This window comes from Opisthocomus hoazin, chromosome 9 (assembly GCF_030867145.1).
Source record: "Opisthocomus hoazin isolate bOpiHoa1 chromosome 9, bOpiHoa1.hap1, whole genome shotgun sequence".
Classification (NCBI taxonomy): domain Eukaryota; kingdom Metazoa; phylum Chordata; class Aves; order Opisthocomiformes; family Opisthocomidae; genus Opisthocomus; species Opisthocomus hoazin.
The window spans coordinates 23,197,457-23,217,816 of NC_134422.1; the positions used below are offsets into that span (position 1 = coordinate 23,197,457).

Genomic DNA, 20,360 nt, shown 5'->3' on the forward strand with positions numbered 1-20,360 from the left:
TTAGATGTGAAAATTTGAAGTTATGAAACATGACCTAGCTTATTCTGCTAGAAGAAAAAATATTCAAAAGCTGCGTGCTGTACACAGATTGGGCAAAACAGGTTGATTCTTTCCATAGAGATTCCTTTTGCGCTTTTTTAGCTGGAATTTGATGCTTGCTGTCAGTCAGGGAGTAGAGTTCTTGCCCATTAAAGGAGAAATCGCGGAAAGTGATTGATATGGAGAGGTAGGAAGAAGGATTAGGAGCTAAAACTTCATGTACTGGGTTGATAGGACTGTTTTCCAATCACCTAGTACTCTGTAACCAATGGCTTATTATAGGGGTGCTCCATCCTGAACCTCTGGTTTGCTTTGGAGTCTTCTTTATTTCTGAACTCAAGAGTGATAGGGTAAAGCCTTTCTGCAAAGACTTTGGGATTGTGTTTTATCTTTTGCAAATGCTACTAAGTAGCCTCCTTAAATACATGGAGTAAATAATGCTTTTCCTGAATGAAACATTTGTCCTGGGGGTCTTACCCAGTTATGTCACTGTGCCTTACTAACAATTCTGTCTACTAAATCATGCAGGAACTAGCAAGAGAAAAATAGTTTTTCTTGTTCTGTGGCCTGAGAGGGTCAAAGCACATTATGAATGTCAGGTTGAGGCAAGGTAAATAAGAGCATGTCTTGTGGCTGGAGTTTGTAATTTTGTTTTGCTTTCCTGCTCATATGCAGGAAAAAAATGAGATGCTAGGAGATCCTTAGAAAATGCAACTATTGTTGGTTATTCATAGTACCCTAGTTTTGCATCATATGTTAAAACAATTACTAAAAATTGTTCTCCAATTCTAGTAGCTGTAACTCTTTTTCTATTCTTTAAATGTATAACCAGAATGTACATTTCAGTCTGTATATAAAGTGATTTTTTTGAGAAATGGAGATTTAATAATTAGAATGACTATAGCTAGGTATTCTGCAAGAGAATTTTCTAGAATTCCTTATAAGTTTGCCAGTGGTGACTTTTTTCAGTTCATTCTTTTCTGAGAACTGCCAGTGAGGTAACTTTATTTTTGACATGTGGGCTATAAGTGCAGCCTTTGAATGAGGCCAATGTTTTCAAAAGAATCCTAGTATAAAACTCAATTCACAAAAAACATTTTTCCCTTTATGATGTGTTGTATACAGTATTACAGAATCACAGAATGGTAGGGGTTGGAAGGGGCCTCTGTGGGTCATCTAGTTCAACAACTCATTAAAAACCCTAAGTGTTTACTCTGAATTTTAGTACCAGATTGGTGTTTAATTGTATAACTGTGATCTTGTTATTTTGGTTACCTACAAACCTGAATGAAATGTATTGGAGCAGTACATTGCCATTGGACATGGGATAACTTGTACTGTTAGAACAGATGGTAGAGTTAGAGCCATCCTCATGCTGTAATATGAGAAGTTCTTTAAATAAGTCATTATCTTAAGTGACAAGAACTGCAGAAGTTTAACTTAAGTGTTTGGCTCTTTTTTTGGAAAGAATAGCATAATGGCAGCGATGTAAACTAGCATAAGTCAGTACTTTGTAAAATAAAGTTTTTCTTTATTTCCATAGCATATGGCTTTTAATTAGATAGCATGCAAGTAAAAATCTGTGTATTTTTTTAAATCTTAAAACAAGTAGTGGTAAATACCTTTATAACTATACATATTGTTGATCTTTTCTGTTACTGTTTTTGCTTTGTTTTAGAGTTCCTGCCTGCAAGCAGTGTCAATAGGCTGGGAAGGAGGTGTTTATGTACAAACTTGTGGTCATACTTTACACATAGATTGTCACAAATCTTACATGGAATCTTTACGAGTAAGTAAAACTAAAGGCCATGTTTTTTATTTGGATCTGAACCATTCTTAGTGAAATCAATTGGATTTAAGCTGTTCAATTCAGAGAAAGAAAGATTGGGTTTACATGAATGGACAAGATGTTTTTATTACATTTCAAGAACTGTGGATACCAAATCTCTTTATTACATCTTGACATTTTTTAGCGCAAGTACTTTGTTTTCAGTTATTCTGATATATCAGAAAAAATACTTGACTAAATTAACCATGTGGTTTAAAAAATTAAATCACTGGGTTTTGGTGTTTTTTTTGTGGTCTGTATATTCAGGTAAAGCATTTCTTACACTTTTTGTTTCTGTTTCATGGATTCCTATTTTGATGTTTAACAAGTGTTAGAAATTAATGAGAAACTGAAGAAAAAATGAGAGGGGAATTTTACAAATATAAACTTGTGCTTTTGGATAAATCTTAATATGAAAATTCAGTTACAAAATGTTAGATTTTTATCTCTATGTATGGTATACATTATGTATATACCTGCAGTTTAGAGAAATGAGTTCAAATAGTTTAACTCTTGAGGATTTTGCTTTTTTTTTTCCTTGGCAAATACTGTTGGGAAATTAATTCTATATGTGGTTTTAAAATACAGTTTGTTAGTCAAGCCTCAGAAATTGTTGGCTAGAAAAGGCATCCTTTTATTTTCACATGGTCTCAGTAAACAGGATAGTGCTAATCACTGATGTTGCTGGCCTTCCTCAGCCCCCTCAACCTCTTGCAGCCCAATTGCAGATGATCTGAATGGCACCGCAGAGTGTTATCACAAGCTCAGCAGTGGTAGAAGTCATCAGGTTTTAAATAGTCATTTCTTTCTGTATTTAGTGTAATAAAATAAAGACTAAATGATGACTTCTTGTTGTATATGAAACGGCTTTTTTATTCAAGATTACTTTATGTGGTATTTCTTTAGTTTCATTTTTTCCTAGGTTTTGTTGATTTGTTTCCATTTTGAGAAAAACTATGGGCGCTGCTTTGTGTTTTTAGAATCAGCATTGGTCATACTGTGAAATTTACCTCTAGAGAAATTAGAAGGTGTGTCACCTTTATGGGATCCCATGATGAATTTTTCCTTTCTATGACTCTAAAGACACTTTCAGGGCTAATTGTGTCATCAAGATTAATTAAGTAAAATCTGGGCTTTTGTAGTAGAATCCAATTTTACAGAACTTTGCAAAAGTAATCTTTTGCATCATATAGTCACTAAAGTCACTTTTCTGGTGGATTCTCACTTAAACTTGAAATAAACTGTTAATTCCATCTCATTGTATTCTTGAAGATTTCTGGATTATTTAAGTGAACTTTTGATCCTGGTATGTATTACTACTACCTAGATGAATGCATAATAATTTTTACTATAAATAGCATTCTTAGTACTGAAATAATTTATAGAGACTTGTGTTCATGTGGATAAAACATTTATTTTTATGTAATACATTCAGAGATCAGCATCCAGAAAGGTATGTAAAAGTAGGCTCACCAGAATGCCTCAGCATTCTGGGCTGATTGTTTGAGGTTTAAATTACAGTCACTATTAACTTAGCAGTTCTCTTCTCCCAGCAGTGGGAAACCATTGAGGCAATTCATGAAGCTGAAGCAAGGTTGCTTGCCATTAACAAGAGTACTCAGGAGATGTCCCCACTTCCCAGACACATAATTCTGTGTCCATTTTTTGATCTTTCACGATAAAGAAGACATAATAAGGGTTTTTGTCATGCTGGCTTCCAGTGGCTGCTTGATTAGGTTTTTCAGCCTGTACTACCACTGAGAAATATCTTCAAATGCTTCTCATGACTGAAAATGAAATTGCATTTTGATAAATTAAAAGATGTTATCAAGGGGGTCTCAAGCTTTATTGGGAATTTCTAGAAAGAGACAACACATGTGAAATGTTCAAAATACCCATTCAAGTATTTCTAGTTTATTATGCGGATATTGTTGACAACGAAGAGTACTTAGAAATTAGGAAAATTAGTTGAGTTGGAGGATTTTAAGATAGTTTCTAGTAGTTAAGACTTTTTTCACTAAAATGAGGACTAAAAAACCTAAAATTATTATCTTTTGCAAATTTCAGCTCCATTTTCTGTATTTTCTTTTAGAATGACCAAGTCCTCCAGGGTTTTTCAGTGGACAAAGGCGAATTTACCTGTCCCCTCTGTAGGCAGTTTGCTAACAGTGTTCTTCCTTGTTATCCTGGAAACAACGTGGAAAGAAGCCTTTGGCAAAGTCATAGTAACAAGTGTATGCAAGATCTTGTACAGGAGGTGGAAGATCTTCAAGAACAGCTGGGAACTTTCCCAGTAAGCATCAGTGTAAGGCAGAAAGATCCTTGTTAATTTGCCTCTACCTTTCAGTTTTTACATTATGTTGCAGACATATGTTAGAAACTCAGCAACCTGGGAAACTTCATTTTCTTCTGATATGGAAGATAGCATACTATTTTTTTTCATATCAAGAAATCTAAAATATTTACAACATTTATTGCATTACCTACTAAAAATAAACAATTAAAAAGCTATGACAAAATGTAGTAACATTTTTTATGGAGTACATTTTCACTTCTCTCCATAGTAATTTACAGAGAATTTAGTCATGTAATGTTAAATTCATTTATCATTTCTTTACAATCTAAAGACACCAATATCCTTGTAACTGGAAGCTATTTAAAGATTGTCTATTAAGAACATGTTAAGGTATGGATTATTTGTTTTACAGAAAGAGCATTTTGCATATGCTCATGTATTACAAAGCTTCATGAAGTCTTTCTGAATGGTAGAATTAGTTCTGTTAAATTTTGCTAGCATTCCAGTCTTGGTGGAGATGCTTTGTGTTATTTTCATGTACTTGTGCACTGCAAATATACTTTAAAATAATACAAGCAGTGAAATTCTTCACCTTAGGAGATGGACAAAACAGTGATGTTTTCATATTCAGAACAAATCAGAATAACTTCAGAATATTATAACACTTCTGTGAGACAGAATATTGGCTTTTAATGCATATTTTTCATAACCTGCAAATGTGTTTTTATAAATACGCAAGTGCTATGCTTTGTGATCAGCTATTCCATTTCTTCACGTAAAATTAACTAATCTTCTTTTGTGTCTTTCTTCATAGTCTGAAACCAATCTCAGTAAAGAAATGGAATCTGTAATGAAAGATATAAAAAGTACCACACAGAAGAAGTATACAGATTATAGTAAGAGTCCTGGATCACCTGACAATGATTTTCTGTTTATGTATTCAGTAGCCAGGTGGGTATGTTTTTTCTTTTTATATATTTCTTCTTCTGTGTTTCTCACTAATGTTATTACTCACCAGATTGCGGTGTTCTTTAAAAAAAAAAAATAAAAAAAAAAATCTCTCCTGTCTTGGTTTCGGCTGCCGCTGGCAACAAAAGTGCCACCCGGCCGCCCCTCCCCCTGCCGGCGTGCGGAGGAGAATGAAAAGAAAGAGGCAGAAACTGGTGGGTCGGGATAAGGGCAGTTTAACAGAACAGCAAACAGAGGGAAACAGGAACAACAACAACGGTACAAATAAGATTTTCATACGCAGGCATATGCAAAATGGAAAGATGTGCCTTTCAGCTCGTTTTTAGTATATGCAGCAGTGGCACAAAACCTGGAGAACATTTTGTCTTCTGCTTATTTAGTTTTCTTCTTTAATCAAAGTTTTGCGTTCCATATATCAAAATTTTATGTTGAATTTCTTCTTCTACTTTCCTTTCCCAAATTGTCAAATCTTCCCTACTACTGTTTAGCAGAATGAGATTATTTCTCTATCACTGCCATATCGCTCTTTTTTAAATCTCAGGGGGATTTTTAATCTCTCCATCAGACATCAGTTTTATTTACTTAAATGGGGATCACAGAAGTAGCCTTTTCTACATCAGCAACCAGGAGTCTCTCTTTATGTGAATAACACTTCTAAAAAAGTGTCAAAACTACCAGCATTTTCCTCTGTGATGTTTGATTCCAGTTTTATAGCTGTCAGTGTCACAGACACGATCTCCAAGAAAATCAAACAGTCCCTCCTTCCATCTGTACCATTAATGTTAAGATGTTCTGAATGGTTAATCTGTTCAGGTTTACTTTAATGCAGGGTTTTCGCATAAGAAGTTGAAATACTCATTAAGCAAATACTTTTGTTAAACTCTGATTTACTGAGGCCTGCAGGGAAGGTGCTGACTGCAGAGAAGGCGCAAGCATGCAAGTGATATCATCCAGTAGCATTTTTTACTGCAGTTTCATAAACTTTGGTTTCTGAGTGTCTTTAGTATATAAGCAGTGGAAATATTCAAGACCTGGCGCAGCAGGACTCTGGATAATAATCTAAGGCTCAGCTTTTGACGGAAGGTTGGACCATCTGATGTCCAGAACCCTCTTCCAACCTAGATTATTGTATAATTCTATTAAAAGAAATATTATCTGTATTATTTACAGTATCTTTATTAATTATTAACTGTGCCTTGATTAAGAGGAGCAATTAAATTTTATACATAACAAGTCAAAAGATTATTCCGTATTACTTTGTGGTATATGCTATACAAGGATAAATATCATTGAGATTTTTAGCAATGATATGTTTGTTCAGTACAAGTTAATATCTTTCCAGAAATGCAAAGGACTCAATGTTTCCCATATAAAAGTATGATTACTTGTAACCATAACATGGCATGCCGTCTCAGGTACAAAAATGGTGTTATATTTCTGGGTGTGTAATGTTACATAATTTTAGAAAAGCTAGCTAAACACATTATAAATATGTCTATATTTTATGATTTTTATATTGACACCCTAAGCCCAAGATTTTTGTTTTCATTCCAAGAGTTAAATACCTCAAACCAGAACAGCATTTCATTGCTGCTTGCACTGCTGGTGAAAGAAACCATGGTGGACCATTAAGATTAGGATATGCCACCTGTCCTCATTGTGGCCTCTTCTTGTTAGGTTAGACCGGTGTCAGCAATTTCCGTTTATTCATGGCTGAAGGATTTCAGGTGTTGGATCCAGCCTTCCATATTGTTACTGTAACTCATAAGATCACTTATGAGGACGCCTGGCAGATCAGCTACAAAATGGTTATTTTTTCTTGCCTTTCAATTCAGCAGTCCAGATTTACAGGCTTCTACTACTTGATAATTGCCTAAGAGCTACAGGTTAAAAAAAAAACTTTTGAAAAGACATTTTAATATACCCTTACATTTTGTATTTACGGAAATAAGTATGTAAGTGAGCTGGTCATCTCCCAGACTAAAAGAGGTTGTTTTGTACCATTTTTAGTATGTTTTGTTTAATTTTAAATATCTAAACAATGGACTATCCCTAATTTAAATTAGACTGAAGTAACTTGCTTTCTGGAATTTATTCCTGTCATTCAGCCCGTTTCTTCCTTATTTCCATGCAATTCTTTCTGATGTAATGAAATACTTGTGTTCCTTACCAACCAATTACCTCTGAGCATTTCTAGTTTCATCTATTCTGAAACATTTCATTGGTTTTGGTCAGAGCACCTACACCTGTTATTCGTTTATTCCTGGTATTTAATCTAACATACAGATAAAGTGGTCAAGATGATAAGTAGCCCCCATTTAAATAAGCATTTGAATGCAATGATATTTTTATTGACTTCATATGTTTCCAAGTGCATTAAATGCTCTTAATCTTCTTATAAGTCATGTTCCATTTTCAATCAGAAAATGGCATCATCTGTAGTCTTCTTAAAAGATGCTAGCTTACAGCTGGAGGCAAGCTTTGAAGCGCATTTCTGCGTGCTGGAATGGGAGTGCTGCCGGTTGAACAAGGTGTAGCCACTTGCCCCAGCTTATCCTTTCTGCTTCAGGAAAGTGGGAGCTTACTTTTCTTACTTCACTTTTGCTTACCCAGACAGATACCACTGGTAGCAGAGAAAAGAAATTACAAGCAAATTCTCTACCACCTAGGGGGAGAGCCAGCCCCTGGCTGTTTTCCTGGCAGAAGAGGCACTCGGGGTCTTGGCATCCTGATTTGCTTGCGCAGCTGGAGGAGCAGCTCCTGAGCTGCCTCCCCCTTTCCCTGCAGTCTTACTGTGTTAAATTCACGCCCTTTTCGTATGCATCCCTCCTTGTCTTTGCTGACATTTATGAGCTGAGTATAGTGTGTATTCACAAATCTTGTGTGAGCTTTAATTTTAATAGCTCCACATTCATAGCACTGATGACTCTCATTTGTGGCAGTATCTTGGAGGACTCTTCTGTATTGCATAGCAGTAGTTCTGGTGCTTTCGCTGGCTGTGTAAACAAAGCTTTTGGTTTTGCTGTCAGCTATGTATAGAGTAATAGAAGAACCTTGTGTTCTTTCCTTTCGGTCTGTGTCTCAGTATCTGGGTTTTTTCATACGTATATGTTGTTTTTGTAAAGTGATTAACTTGATTGTTCCGTCCCAATACAAAGAGGAGGTCGATGCAAACACGTTCTCTTTCTGGAAAGTGCATTTTTACTTAACCCTACTCTGTCCTGATATAAATTCTGAGAAATATGCAGGTGCCCTCCCCACCCCCAATATGTTCCTTTAATGAAAGCCCACAAGAAGGGATGAAGTAGGGCTGTCTTTTAATGAGGAGTCTGTGCAACTGAGCAACATCCATCTTCTCAGTCTTTTTCTGTGCGGAAGATAAAGCCAGTGTTCTACAAAATTTGTTGTTCCAATGAATGACACAAAGATTTCTAGATAGAGGAAGCAGTCATTCATATAGATTTCCTTTCTGCTTCTCTTTCCTTCATGTTCAGAGGGCTGAGATAGCAAAGGATGCTTTCAGAGACCACTCTCTGTTCCACTTTTCTATTAGATGCCCCAAGTTTTTCTTCTCTCATGAGAGAACAGGCACTGAGAGCTCTGCTTTTCTTCAGTAGAGGGCAGATGGTACTTGGACCCTCAAGGCAGAAGGGAGCTTGAATTAGGGAGGAGATACACTAATCCATTTCAAAAAGGTTTAGGGCTGTACCTCATGTAGAGCATTTTATAAAGGAGCAGTGTTCACTTTCGCAAAAGATGCTTTCTCTACTGTGCACTTTTATGCCAAAGTTTAGGTGTGTTTGAAAGAGATGTCTTAGAGGAATTTAAATTTCCAAGAAAGCTGAACTGTAAGCTACTGTCTTTGAGGAGCTGGGGGCAATGAAGAAGTGTGGGAGGTGACAGTTGGTATGATATGTGTGATGGAGTATATGGAGTATATGTTTCCAGAAATCTCTCTCCTTACATTCATTATATCAAATAGTACTATATAACACCTCATACATACCAAGCAGTTTTTTCAGAATTGTCCCCGAGGTTTGTTTTGTAAAATTGTACATATTTCTTGGTGAAAGAGAAATTTAAAATTCTAGATCTAGCAACTTGTTCTTTGACATTCAGGTAGTGGTTTTGATTTAGATCTTAAATATCTTGGTTTTAATGGAAGGCTGCCATTAACTTTGTTCTACAAATTAGTTATCAGAAGCTTTGTAGAAATAAAAGGTACTGGTTTCCTTTGTATTCCCATGATGAACTAGCACATGCTGATCTACAGTTGCTATTTTGTCTGCTAATATGAAATCCCTGTCCCTGCTTCCTTGCTGGTAGATTTTTAGAAGTTCAGTGAGCACTGCAAATCGCCTGAAGAGTGGAAAATTCCCCTGTCACAGAGATGCCCTTATCAGCAGCAACCAGATGGAGCTCTGAGCAGGCACATTATCAATGTTAAATTGCCTTTTCTGAGTAGAGAGGATTAAAGCATTCCTTCAGAAATGGGTGGCATAAGCTGCAAACTTAGGGATAGTAATATTCTGAAATGTTACTATTTTAAAAACGTGTGAAAGAATCTTAACAAACACTGCATATCAAAAATGTATTATTCTTTCAAGATGATGGAGCTGAAATTCTTAAAAAATAATTTGTTTTGAATAAAATAGTCATCCTGTAGTCTCTTCTTAAATATATGAGTGTGTTCTTAGCTTAGATATATTATGTGCCTAAAATTCTAGAATAGATTTTAATATGTATTCAGTCGCATTACGTTGAACCTGAAATTGTTTGATTTTTAGATAAAGGACAAAATATGTTTAGACTGAGCTTTGCAGTTTGGATTAAATTAGCAAAATAACATTTCAGAATAATAGAATTATATTCCTTTATTTTAATTAAAGAAATGTACGTTGACTTATGAAAACAAACTCTCAGAGAACATGACGTAAATTGTTTGCTCCACATCTTGGGGGTAAAAGATAACGCAGTACTGAAACATCCAATTCCAAAATTAAACAACGCTATCAAGTTTGGCCTGAACAATTGGTGGCTAAGCATCAGATTACAGTAACACTAAGAAAGCAAGCATCAATGTGACATGCAGCGATTTAGTGACACAACTCCTATTTCATACTAATGAGCTGCAGTGAATACCAGTGTTTCATTCAGCATTAACCTCTAAGGCTTTTATTAACTAACTTATCTATAAAGGTCAGTGCTTCCATTACAATTTAGGCTGTTTCATACTTAGTTACTTGATGGCATATCCATTGTACTGTCTGTTTGCTTAAAGCAAAACAAAAGCCCTGCCAATAAAGAGAACGCTTTTTAGACGTATCTGATTGATTGAAATTTAGCCAGTCGGTATACTGTCGTTTCAGATTTGCACATAAAATCCCTTATTTTCAAGGAGTTGTGTGTACATACAGAAAAAAGCCTCAGAATTAACTTTTTTTTAATTCTTCAGTCACAACTGTGCTGCTCTCCTAATACAGTACTTGCTAATCAGACCACATAAAATCACATATGGCAGTATCTTGATAAAGTTTGTTTTATTCTGAGTCGTATTTTGGCAGTATCTTACACTTAAGATTGGTTCACGGCATAGTGTACGCTGGCAGTTTGTGGTGACTCCTTCATGTCCGTAGAAGCTTGAATAATGCTGTTCCACTCAATACTGTTATGGTTTTCTTGCAGAACAAACTTGGAACTTGAGCTGGTCCATCGAGGAGGAAATTTATGTTCAGGAGGTGCAAGCACAGCTGGGAAAAGATCATGTTTAAGTAAGTTTTATGTTATGAAGTGCAATTCTAAATTATTAGAATATTGAATAAAGATGTCTAGTTCTTTCAAACATTCTCTACATTATGTCACCTTTTTTCTTTTAAGAACCTTTTTTCTGACATAAGGGGTCTTTGGATTTTGTTGCAATTTGAGAAATCTGAAATCTAATTTGCACAAATTATTGATTAAAGCTGTCCATGTGTTGTGAATGTAATCTATTTAGAAGTCAGTTGTCATAGTATCCATGTAATATTTTTTAATAACTTCTGATTTTTATGAGTAGAACCAGAAGTATTTTAAGGGTAAAGCAGGAAAGCTTTGTTTCACCCTGGCTGTTGGTAGTAATAGTAACGAAATTTGTTTATCTGAGTTCTAATGTAGCTCATGACTAGGACTCAGAAATCTGCAGCTACCATGTCTTTAATTTCTCTAGGTCTTTCTGTGACATAAGAGTTTTGCTAATTTTCTTTGGTAGAAACTCTCAACTCTTCATTGTTCTGAAACCTTTAAAATTTGGCAAATAAAGTATTTCTGGTTGACAGAAGTGCTTTTTTTGTTAACGTGAAATCTTTTAATCTTTTACTGGAATATAAACTGTTAGGAGTGGATATTTTCTTTTGTCAGGAAAAACTGGAAAGGCTGCCAGAATACTACTACTAAAGCTTGTTTAAATCAAGCTCATGCAGCCGTAACAGCAGATTCAGTAGCAAAAATGTCAGAAAACTTGGGCCCACCTCTGCCTTTTGGTACATGTACATTTGCGGGTGATGCTTTCCTCATCATTGATGTGATGAGCTGCCAAAGAAACTGTCACGTGCTATGCTGTCCGCATCCTCTCTAGAAGAGCCTTCTGTTACTGCCACAAAATGTAGTTCAGTTGATTTCGTTCATGTGTTGTGATTTGTGAAAAGTAGTTTTAAACCCTGCTACATCTTGTCTTCCCCCACCATCGTTACCTCCCTTTCCCAGCAGAGCAGAGTACCTGAAAAATGCATGTGTTAGAAGAACATCACTAGATCACCATTTGCAAGTTTTAGGCATTTAATAAAATCGAGGCTCTACAGATATTTTTCTACTTGGATTACAATACATTTTTAATCGTATGCTCACCTAGTAAGATGGACGCTTTCTCTCTGAATTTTAGCAACTTACTGTATGTGTTACCTATTTCACAGGCATGTTATTTGGAAGACCGTGATGAGCAGCTTAGGGCAGAGATTCTAGTTTAAAATTGAAAAGCTTCTGAAATATTTAAAGTGAAAAAATTTATAAAGACATTACATACAATGAGAGCATACCCCTGTTTTCACATGGGTTTACTTGTTTATAAGTCTTGACATTTTAAAGTTTAGAAGAATGTGTGCGGGGAAGTGGCCTGTAATCTGTACATATTTTTATCTTACTGATAGTTTTTCAAAGCCAGAAGATTTCAGCTTCTCTATATATGGGGTGGTTGTTTTTTCAAGCTAAAAGTGAAATGAAATACATTCATTACATCTTAAACCACTATGAAATGTTTGACGTCATATCAGTAACAAATTTGTGTTGCATGTACCTATGTAAAAGCTTTATATATACATATGTATATTAAAAAGATAATGTTTTTTCTCATGGTGCTTTATCACCAACTAATGTCAGTAAGTGCTGGAAGATTATGACTTTGCAGAGAAAGATTGAACCACCAGAGTGCTGGGCAGCTTCCTCAATGTACATCTCTGTACCTTTGTTTCTGTTTCAACTGTATCAGTTGACACCAAGGGAGCAGCTACCTCAAAGCTGGTTTTGTTTGTTTGGGGTTTTAAGAAAAAAAGAAACAAAGAAAGAAAAAAATTCCACCAAGCTGAGGCCTGATAGTTGACACTAAGTGGTTGGTATAACACATTATTTAATTTTTTTTCTTATACTTACCACACCATCCCTTCAACCTCATCTTGCATAAAGAAGGACTCTTACATACTTAGTACCGGACTTTAAAAGCAAGCATACCTTTTGCTGACACCCAGTGAAAAGATCAGGTTTTTTAATACATATTCCTCCAGTCTTGAAATGCATTCAGAATTGTAATCACTGGAGAAATTTCTTTTTGGAGAATTACAAAATTGGAAATAGTACATGGAGAATGTATCTCCACTGAAGAAATGCCTTATGCTGGATTGTCACTCCAACAGGACAAGACAAACTTAAGTCCTGTTTAAATTCATATCTCATATTTACCTGTTTTTCCAGCACTTTTACTATTTTGCCATTAACTCTCTATGCCTCAGAAAATGAGCCAATGTCTGTTCATCAAAACAGATTACTGGAACAAACTAAACTTACAGACAGTTGAAGGTACTTCTCACAGTTGAGAAGTGCGGAAATTGTCTTCTTAATGAGAAGCTTTAAGTAAGATTGCATCAACTATTGCTTTTAAGAATACTTGTTAGTTTACAACTATTGCATTTAAAAATACATGTTAGTTTACAAAATCTAAAATGTTTAGGAAATACGTCACTTTTTGGTAGCAGCAAATCCGCTGTTAAACTGCACGTTCGTTGTCTATATAAAAGGTAAAATAGCCCAGTAAGGAAAACTTTGTTTTAAATACTTGTCATCAGAATTGTGTGTATATTTTGAGAGCCTGTGATGGGATTTGGCTGTTTTCATGTACTTGCACACAAGGACTTGGTCTGAAATTGGTAGAGTATTTCCTATAATTGAAAATCATGTTGATGATTTTTTTTTTTAAACATAGTAACATTTCTTGGTGGTTTTTTGTTTGTTTCTACTTACAATACATTGCATTTTGTTTGTTTATTATAGTATTTTTCTGCTTCTTTCTTAAACTGTTGTGTAATTTTATTTGAGTGTGTTGTACATGGATCTAGTGCTTTTTCCTTTAGCAGTTGCATTAATTTAAGGATTCTAGTGCATATTTCTGATAAAGGGGTAGGTATAGCATTTAAACACAATGCACTTGCTTTTTTCCACGCTTTTGAGTAGAACAGTAAATTTTCTTACCTGGATCTAAATGAGTCGTGTTGGTGTTTTTAATATCTATCTTGCACTTCAGAAAAATTGAAGAAGGCCTTTAAAGCTTTCAGGTGAAGGCTCAATGTATATGAACGTGCTGTTGCTTTGAACAGCATGGAGACATAAATTTTATCACTATTCATTGTTAAAATGTTCACATGCTCTTTATGTTCTGTATCGGTACCTATTTTGTACAATTGTTGTGTAGCAAACTAGTCATATTTAATCTTGCATTGAAACTATTTTTTTACTGAACTCATTTTTAATGTAAGGTAATGGGGTTCTCCTTGAACAGACATGTGCAGTATTTCCACTTTGTATTATTGAATTTAGTATTGGACGTTAGGCTAAATATGACTAGTGGGAGCAGAATTACTTTTCCATATATATCAGGATTTGTTTTAACGAAACCATTATATAATTATATGAGTTTCCTTCGTTGCCCCTTCCATATTGGTGCATTTAGAGATAAAATGTTGCACTTCTTTAGGTACGTCTTCTGTAATAGATTTTACTATATTTCCACACTCAGTTCTTTTTCCAAGAGGTAATCCTGTGTTTAAAGTGTTACTGAAAGTGTGCCTTCAGCTTCTTCATTGTCCTATGCAGTGAGGAAAGAATGACTTTAAAAATCCTTACCCTGTCTAGGACTTGAATACTGTTTTGTTAAAGTCTTGCTTGCACAGTATTGAAATTGCTTTGTTTTTTTTTTAATGTCATTCATGTCAGGTCCAGCAGAAGTAACCTAAAATATAACCTGTTTTTGTTTTTCTTATGTGTGAAATAATGAGGTGTCTCTCTTGTGATTAAGCATACCACTCTATATTAGTCTGGTAGCAACTGTAAAGTTTGGTGATTGGGTATTTCAGCAGACGGAATATGTTGTCCCAGGTGAGCTGTTACAGCAGCAAGCGTCAGGGAAGATGGTGGGAACAATCAGGTCAAGAGCTGTTTTAGTTGATTGCACCATGAGGGCAGCTGCTCTTGGGAAGTAAAATTAAGAATGATTAATATAGCTGTTAGTGTCAGTGATCGAGTCTGTGTGAGAGGAATGGTGAAGAAAATGTGGCTGTAAAATTGCCATTTTAAGGTTTAAAGTTTTGTATGTGTATTTGCATGAGTGTGTGTTACTGAACAGTATGCAACTAAAAAATGCAAATAGAGTCCTATTTACTTATTACTTACAAAGCAAGTCCTATTTTAAGGACCATGTTATAGTTTTAGAGTCTATGGCCTTGAAAATTCTCTTGGGTTTAGGGGATAATTATGATATGTAACAATAGTACAGGTCTTTATAAAGATAAAGAGATCTGATCTGCTTTTTGTTTTCATTATTTTGTATTTATAGAACAGCTTCAGAACACAATATTAAGGCTAATTAGGGCTTCTCTGTACGACTTTTGTGTGTCTCAACTTGTGTATACATGTTTGTCATTGTTACTCTGGTAATCTCACAATAGTAGGTGAACAATTCCACAAAATTTAAAAGTTATCTATTAGTGAGTTTATAATCCAGTCGTTTCTTCATTGTAACTTTGAACTAGTTCTTTCTTTCTGTCTGTCTGCTTTCTTTTCTTTTTTCCCTTTGTGACAAGGATTGGATTAGTTTTTTGGGGGGAAGGATTAAATATTCTATCACCTTGTCCTCTGGCTTCAGTTTCCCTGTAAAGGAGCTCCTTATCCTTATGCTTCCCACAGATAGCAGAGTCTGGCATTTCAGCATCAACTGCATTAATTGGAAAGGACGTTAATTTAGAAGTGGATGTCAAAAAAGTATTTAAGACTTGTGTAAGCTCACCTTAAATAAAATGTCTAGCACATTCATAACTTGTGTGATGGCTCTAATCCTTGAGAAACCGTATTATTTCACTGGGGTTTTTTTGTTTTGGGTTTTTTCCTCCTCTAGTTCGTTTGAAGCCAGTGCTTTGCATTTGTACGTGTCTCAGCAGTGTCATCTGTCTTGATTATGATGTTATTTATCAATTTAATCAGTGCTTTTAGTGTTTTTGTGAGCACAGAAGCTCATCTGGATATGAAGCATTTTCTAAGCTCTTCATAGTCCTTCTGTATCAAATTTTTCAATGACACTGATAGTAATAACTGTCTCCATTTTATCAGTGTGGCCAGTGATACTTGGAACCACTAAGTATGGTTCATTTCTGCAGGAAGGAAAACATGAATTGCTTAGTTGCAACTGTCTCCTTCCTGTAATCTGGTCATGTGTGTATGGTTGCAAAGATTCCTACCCAGCTCTCTACAGCCACTGAAAATAAAAAGAATAAAAGTAGTTTTCAGGAATGCTTTTTGCCTTGCTACAGTGGCTTTCTGTGGTTGCTTGGTTGGCTTGCTTTGGGCTTTTTGGTTTGGTGGTGTGTTTTTTTTGTTTTGGTTTGGGTTTTTTAGTTAGGAGCTGGCAATCTGCAGATCTTTGGTGCCCATCCATTCATGGTAACTTTGAAAAAGCAGTTTTTCTCATCACCAAATAATCCTAACTATTTCCTAAAAGTGTTGGTATGCCATTCATACCTAGCGTGGGAGAGGCAGAGAGAGATACCATTGGAATGCTGTTGCTAGAGTTGACTTCATACAGTGGCAAGTTTGGTGTTGAGGATAACGAGCTGCTTCATCAGCAGTTAAGGCTTAAGATTTTGTAAAGACTGTTCACGTCTTAATGCCGTAATAGGCTTTTCCTGAACTTCACGGGTTTTTTTTTCTTTGCTGATTCCCATCTGCTGGATGGGTGCTGAATGGGAAGGTGCTGTAAGCAGGTCTTTGCAGCTGCTGCTGCTAAGTGGACTATAGAAATCTCTACGAGGAGAAAAACATTCCTCAATCTCCTTGTTAAAAACCAAGTCCCATCTGGTTGTATCGAGTGTTTTTTGTTGTGATCTACCACCTTCTTGGCAGTCGCGGGAAGCTTTGGGAGCAGGGCGAAGGTCTCTGGGTTGGTGAGATAAGGGTCTTCTCAGTTCCGCTTGTGGTGAGCTGCTGTGTCGCTGTGTTTTGTGATCTTTTGACATGGTGAATATGAAAAAGAGATGTTGCCAGTTCTAGATTTTCTGTGCTCTGGTGTTTTTACTGGCTTTCTCCAGGACTCCATAACGATGGTAAATGTGAGGTGAAGCCGTCGGTGCCGCTGTGGCGTGACAGAGAACAACGTTTGCGAAGAAAGACCTGTGTGTCTCCCTCTGGCTAGTCCTCAGTCGTTGCTAATCGTTAGAAGCCTTCTCAGCACCGCAAACAGGGAAGCGATGGCCGGGCTGGGACTCGCCGCTGCCGGCAGCGCTCCCGCTAGGGGGCGCTGTTGCTCCTCGGCGGGGCGCTGCGGACGGGTGCGGTTTCCCGCCGGCGGCTCGTGCGCGGGGTGCGGCGAGTGCCCGCGCCGCGAGCCGCAGCTGTCGTCCTGCGGGGCTGGCGGGCGGCGTTCCCCTCTCCTGCGGGGTCGGTGGGTGTCGGGATGCGCCCGCCGTCCGCAAACTTCACGCGCTTGGAGACCGCGAACGAACTCCCCAGCGCTAGGGCTCGGCGCGTGCCTGCTTCATTTCGTGTCAGTAGAGGACCAGGAAAAGAGCTGTTAAAGGAACGAAAGGTTAATTAATTACGCTAAGCAATTATTTTTTGCCTAGTTGCCCATTTCTGTTGGAGGCAAAGAGCAGTTCAGAGAAAAATGATGTTCCTTTTAGCAGCAGAGAGGCAAGAAGGCAGGGATGGATACCTTCACAGGTTTCATTCCAAATCAAACTATACTGATGGGGTTTTTGTTATTATTTTGATGAAATATTAGTATATTCTCAGGGCTTTGAAGTTCACTAGCAAAGCAGTGTTTTGCTAGAATCTCTTACCAGGAGAAAAGATGGTTTATTTTGTCCTCATTGACTGTTTCTATTCAGGAGGCGGGTGACAGTAATCAATTCCAGTGCCATCTACATCTCCAATTATTTTACGAACCCCAGGAGCTAATTACAGCCCTCGGGCTCTGGCTTTCAGCTGACTTCATCATGCGACTTTTCTGGCCATTGCGTACCTCTGAGTAATTGTCTATTTATGGAAAATAAATTAATAGCTGCTATTTCTACTTCAAAAAGAGGACCTGCGAGGGAATGTGTAGATTGAGCAAGTGGGTTGTAGAGAGAAGGGAGAGAGATGAAGAGAGCAGGAGGCAAAGGGATCAAGTGAAAGAATTAAAGGGGGAGCGCAGAAGAAAATGGCAAGATACTAAGGGAAAAAGTTAAAATGAAAGGGAGGAAGGACACAGTATCCTAGAAAACTGAACAGGAGAAGCAAACACGGCAGCAAATAGCAAGATACAATGTGACACGAGGAAAAAAGTGAGCAAAATCGTGGGAAGTAGTATTTTAAAATGTTATTTTAATATGAACCTCTGAAGATAAAAAAAGATGTTTTTTTTCCCCCAAACTAGAACTGTATTATAAACACAGAAAAGGAAGTGAAGTCTGAGATTATTGTCGTACATACCTCTCTGGAAATGCTGTCAGCATAGATGGTGCCTGCCTTCTTGGCTTGCTTAGGGGGAGAAAGGGTTAGATGTTATTTGTATTTGTGTTGATCATAAAATTCATAGAGAAGTGAAAACTGTGCATTTTAATATATGATACTGCAGTAATGTGCAGGAGTAATAAACTAGCATCCTTTATTCAAAAAGTTCCAGGAGTATTTTGCAATGATATTTTTGACACAGTGGATGTACAGAAGGTTTTGAATTGATGAGTATCAGCAACTTTGCCTTCAGGTTGTACAGACAAATCTATGCAGTTATAAAGACTGTTGCTACTTTAGTGTCATTGTGGTGTGGTCAGAAGTTTGTGGGTTTTTCTCTTCCAAAAGGTACCTACCAAATAACCTCATGAAGGCAGAAGGAGTAATAACCTTCTAAGGATGAAGAGCCAAAGTGATCCTGCTGTAGGCCAGAACTACCAGCAACTTTAGGTTAATTTCAAGTATGCTGTGCACAGAACTTAACTAAGAGGGAGAGGAATAAAAGCTGTATGTTAAAAGTATATCAGTCTTTGTTTAGAAGAGATGTTTCAGAAATCACGACTTCTGGCATGAACTGGAGAGGGATGTGAAGGGAGCATGGAACCTTAGCAACATAACAACGTATGAAACAGAATTTTAAAAAAGACCTATAATTAAGTATGTGGAGCTGGTATTTTACAGTCGCTAAACCAACTGAGATCTGGTCAAAGCTTTCTAAATAGCCTTTCTCTGTTTCAGAATTTCAGGAGAGGAAAAAATACAATTTTTTCATGTACATGCGTATGTTCACTTCTGTTGAAATCTTCCTTCTTTTCAAAAACTTTTTCAAAAAATAGAACTAAAAAAAAGAATAAAAATGTGTTTGTTAGGGTACCAGCTTATATGGAATGAGATGACAGACTTTGCAGAATCTTGTAAAATAAATGATGGCAGCTTAATGTAAAATACTTCATACTATTGTACATAATAATCAGCAATCTCTCTTTTTCACCTTTCAGATCAGCTCTTCCATGTGCTGGCCATGCACATGCGCCTCTACAGTATAGACTCTGCATACAATCCCTGGAGAAAACTAACCCAGCCGATGCAGGATAAAAATTCAGAGCAAGTATTTTAATTTATCAAATATCAGTTTTACTTTGTGAAAGAAACATCCAGAGGGACTTTGGGTAACTTTCTGTCTTAATTTAAATTCTCTGTGTGGTAGGCTGGTGAACTTTACAAATATATACATGTAATTTTTAGATGTTAAAATAAATTTTCAAATTTCTTTATGTAAAATCTGATACATTCCAGTTTTGAGTTGAAGCTTAAATACACCACTTGCAAACTTAAGCACATGCAAATTTAATAGCGTTGGGTAAGTAGACGCACTGCTGTTCTTGGTATGGATGCTAGACAAAATTTATGTAGAGATTAGGTTCATAAATGGTTTATTGAAAGTTGGGCAATGACAGTTGTTACAGAAATAATGTAAGTAGGCCTAATATATGTGAGAAATAATTCTATTTGAAGCTAAAAATTTTCATCATGCTTGCTATTTTAAACAAGTCATTTACCTGAATTTGCTTTTAAAACATTAACTTTACATGTACAGCTGTATAAGGATTAGCAATATAATAAATGGAGCCATGTGTCTGTGTTCCACAAGGACTCATCTCCCTACTTGACTTAGGACCCTTCACTTTTCAGTTTCTACCTGGACGGTGAGAGGAAAGGCTTCTTACCTAAAACCAGATTATTATTTTTCCTCATAAGAGGAAGCCAGTGTTTTGGTGTGGTTTTTTTTTTCTCTTGGCACCGTGAGCTGCTTCTTCATAGCTAATGTCTCCACTTTGCAGCTTGCAATAATGTTGAAAAGACTGTCTTTTTAGTGCCTATCCAGCTGTGCATTTGTCAGGGTGTTTCTAGGAGCTTGAGGTGGAAAGCATCATCAGATTTCAACAA

At 36.5% G+C, this 20,360-nt stretch overlaps 1 protein-coding gene across 10 annotated transcripts in view; it reads left to right on the forward strand.

Moving 5' to 3' along the window:
• UBR3 (ubiquitin protein ligase E3 component n-recognin 3) overlaps nucleotides 1–20,360 on the forward strand; it is a 117,557-nt gene that overhangs the window by 70,012 nt on the left and 27,185 nt on the right. For 8 of the 10 annotated variants that reach the window (XM_075430523.1, XM_075430524.1, XM_075430529.1 and 5 more), the window contains 5 exons: nucleotides 1,718–1,828; nucleotides 3,960–4,172; nucleotides 4,978–5,114; nucleotides 10,818–10,903; nucleotides 19,412–19,517. In XM_075430523.1, coding sequence (XP_075286638.1) covers nucleotides 1,718–1,828; nucleotides 3,960–4,172; nucleotides 4,978–5,114; nucleotides 10,818–10,903; nucleotides 19,412–19,517 — 653 coding nt within the window. The remainder of the gene's footprint in view (nucleotides 1–1,717; nucleotides 1,829–3,959; nucleotides 4,173–4,977; nucleotides 5,115–10,817; nucleotides 10,904–19,411; nucleotides 19,518–20,360) is intronic. The other 2 variants (XM_075430525.1, XM_075430527.1) reach the window with 1 other exon arrangement.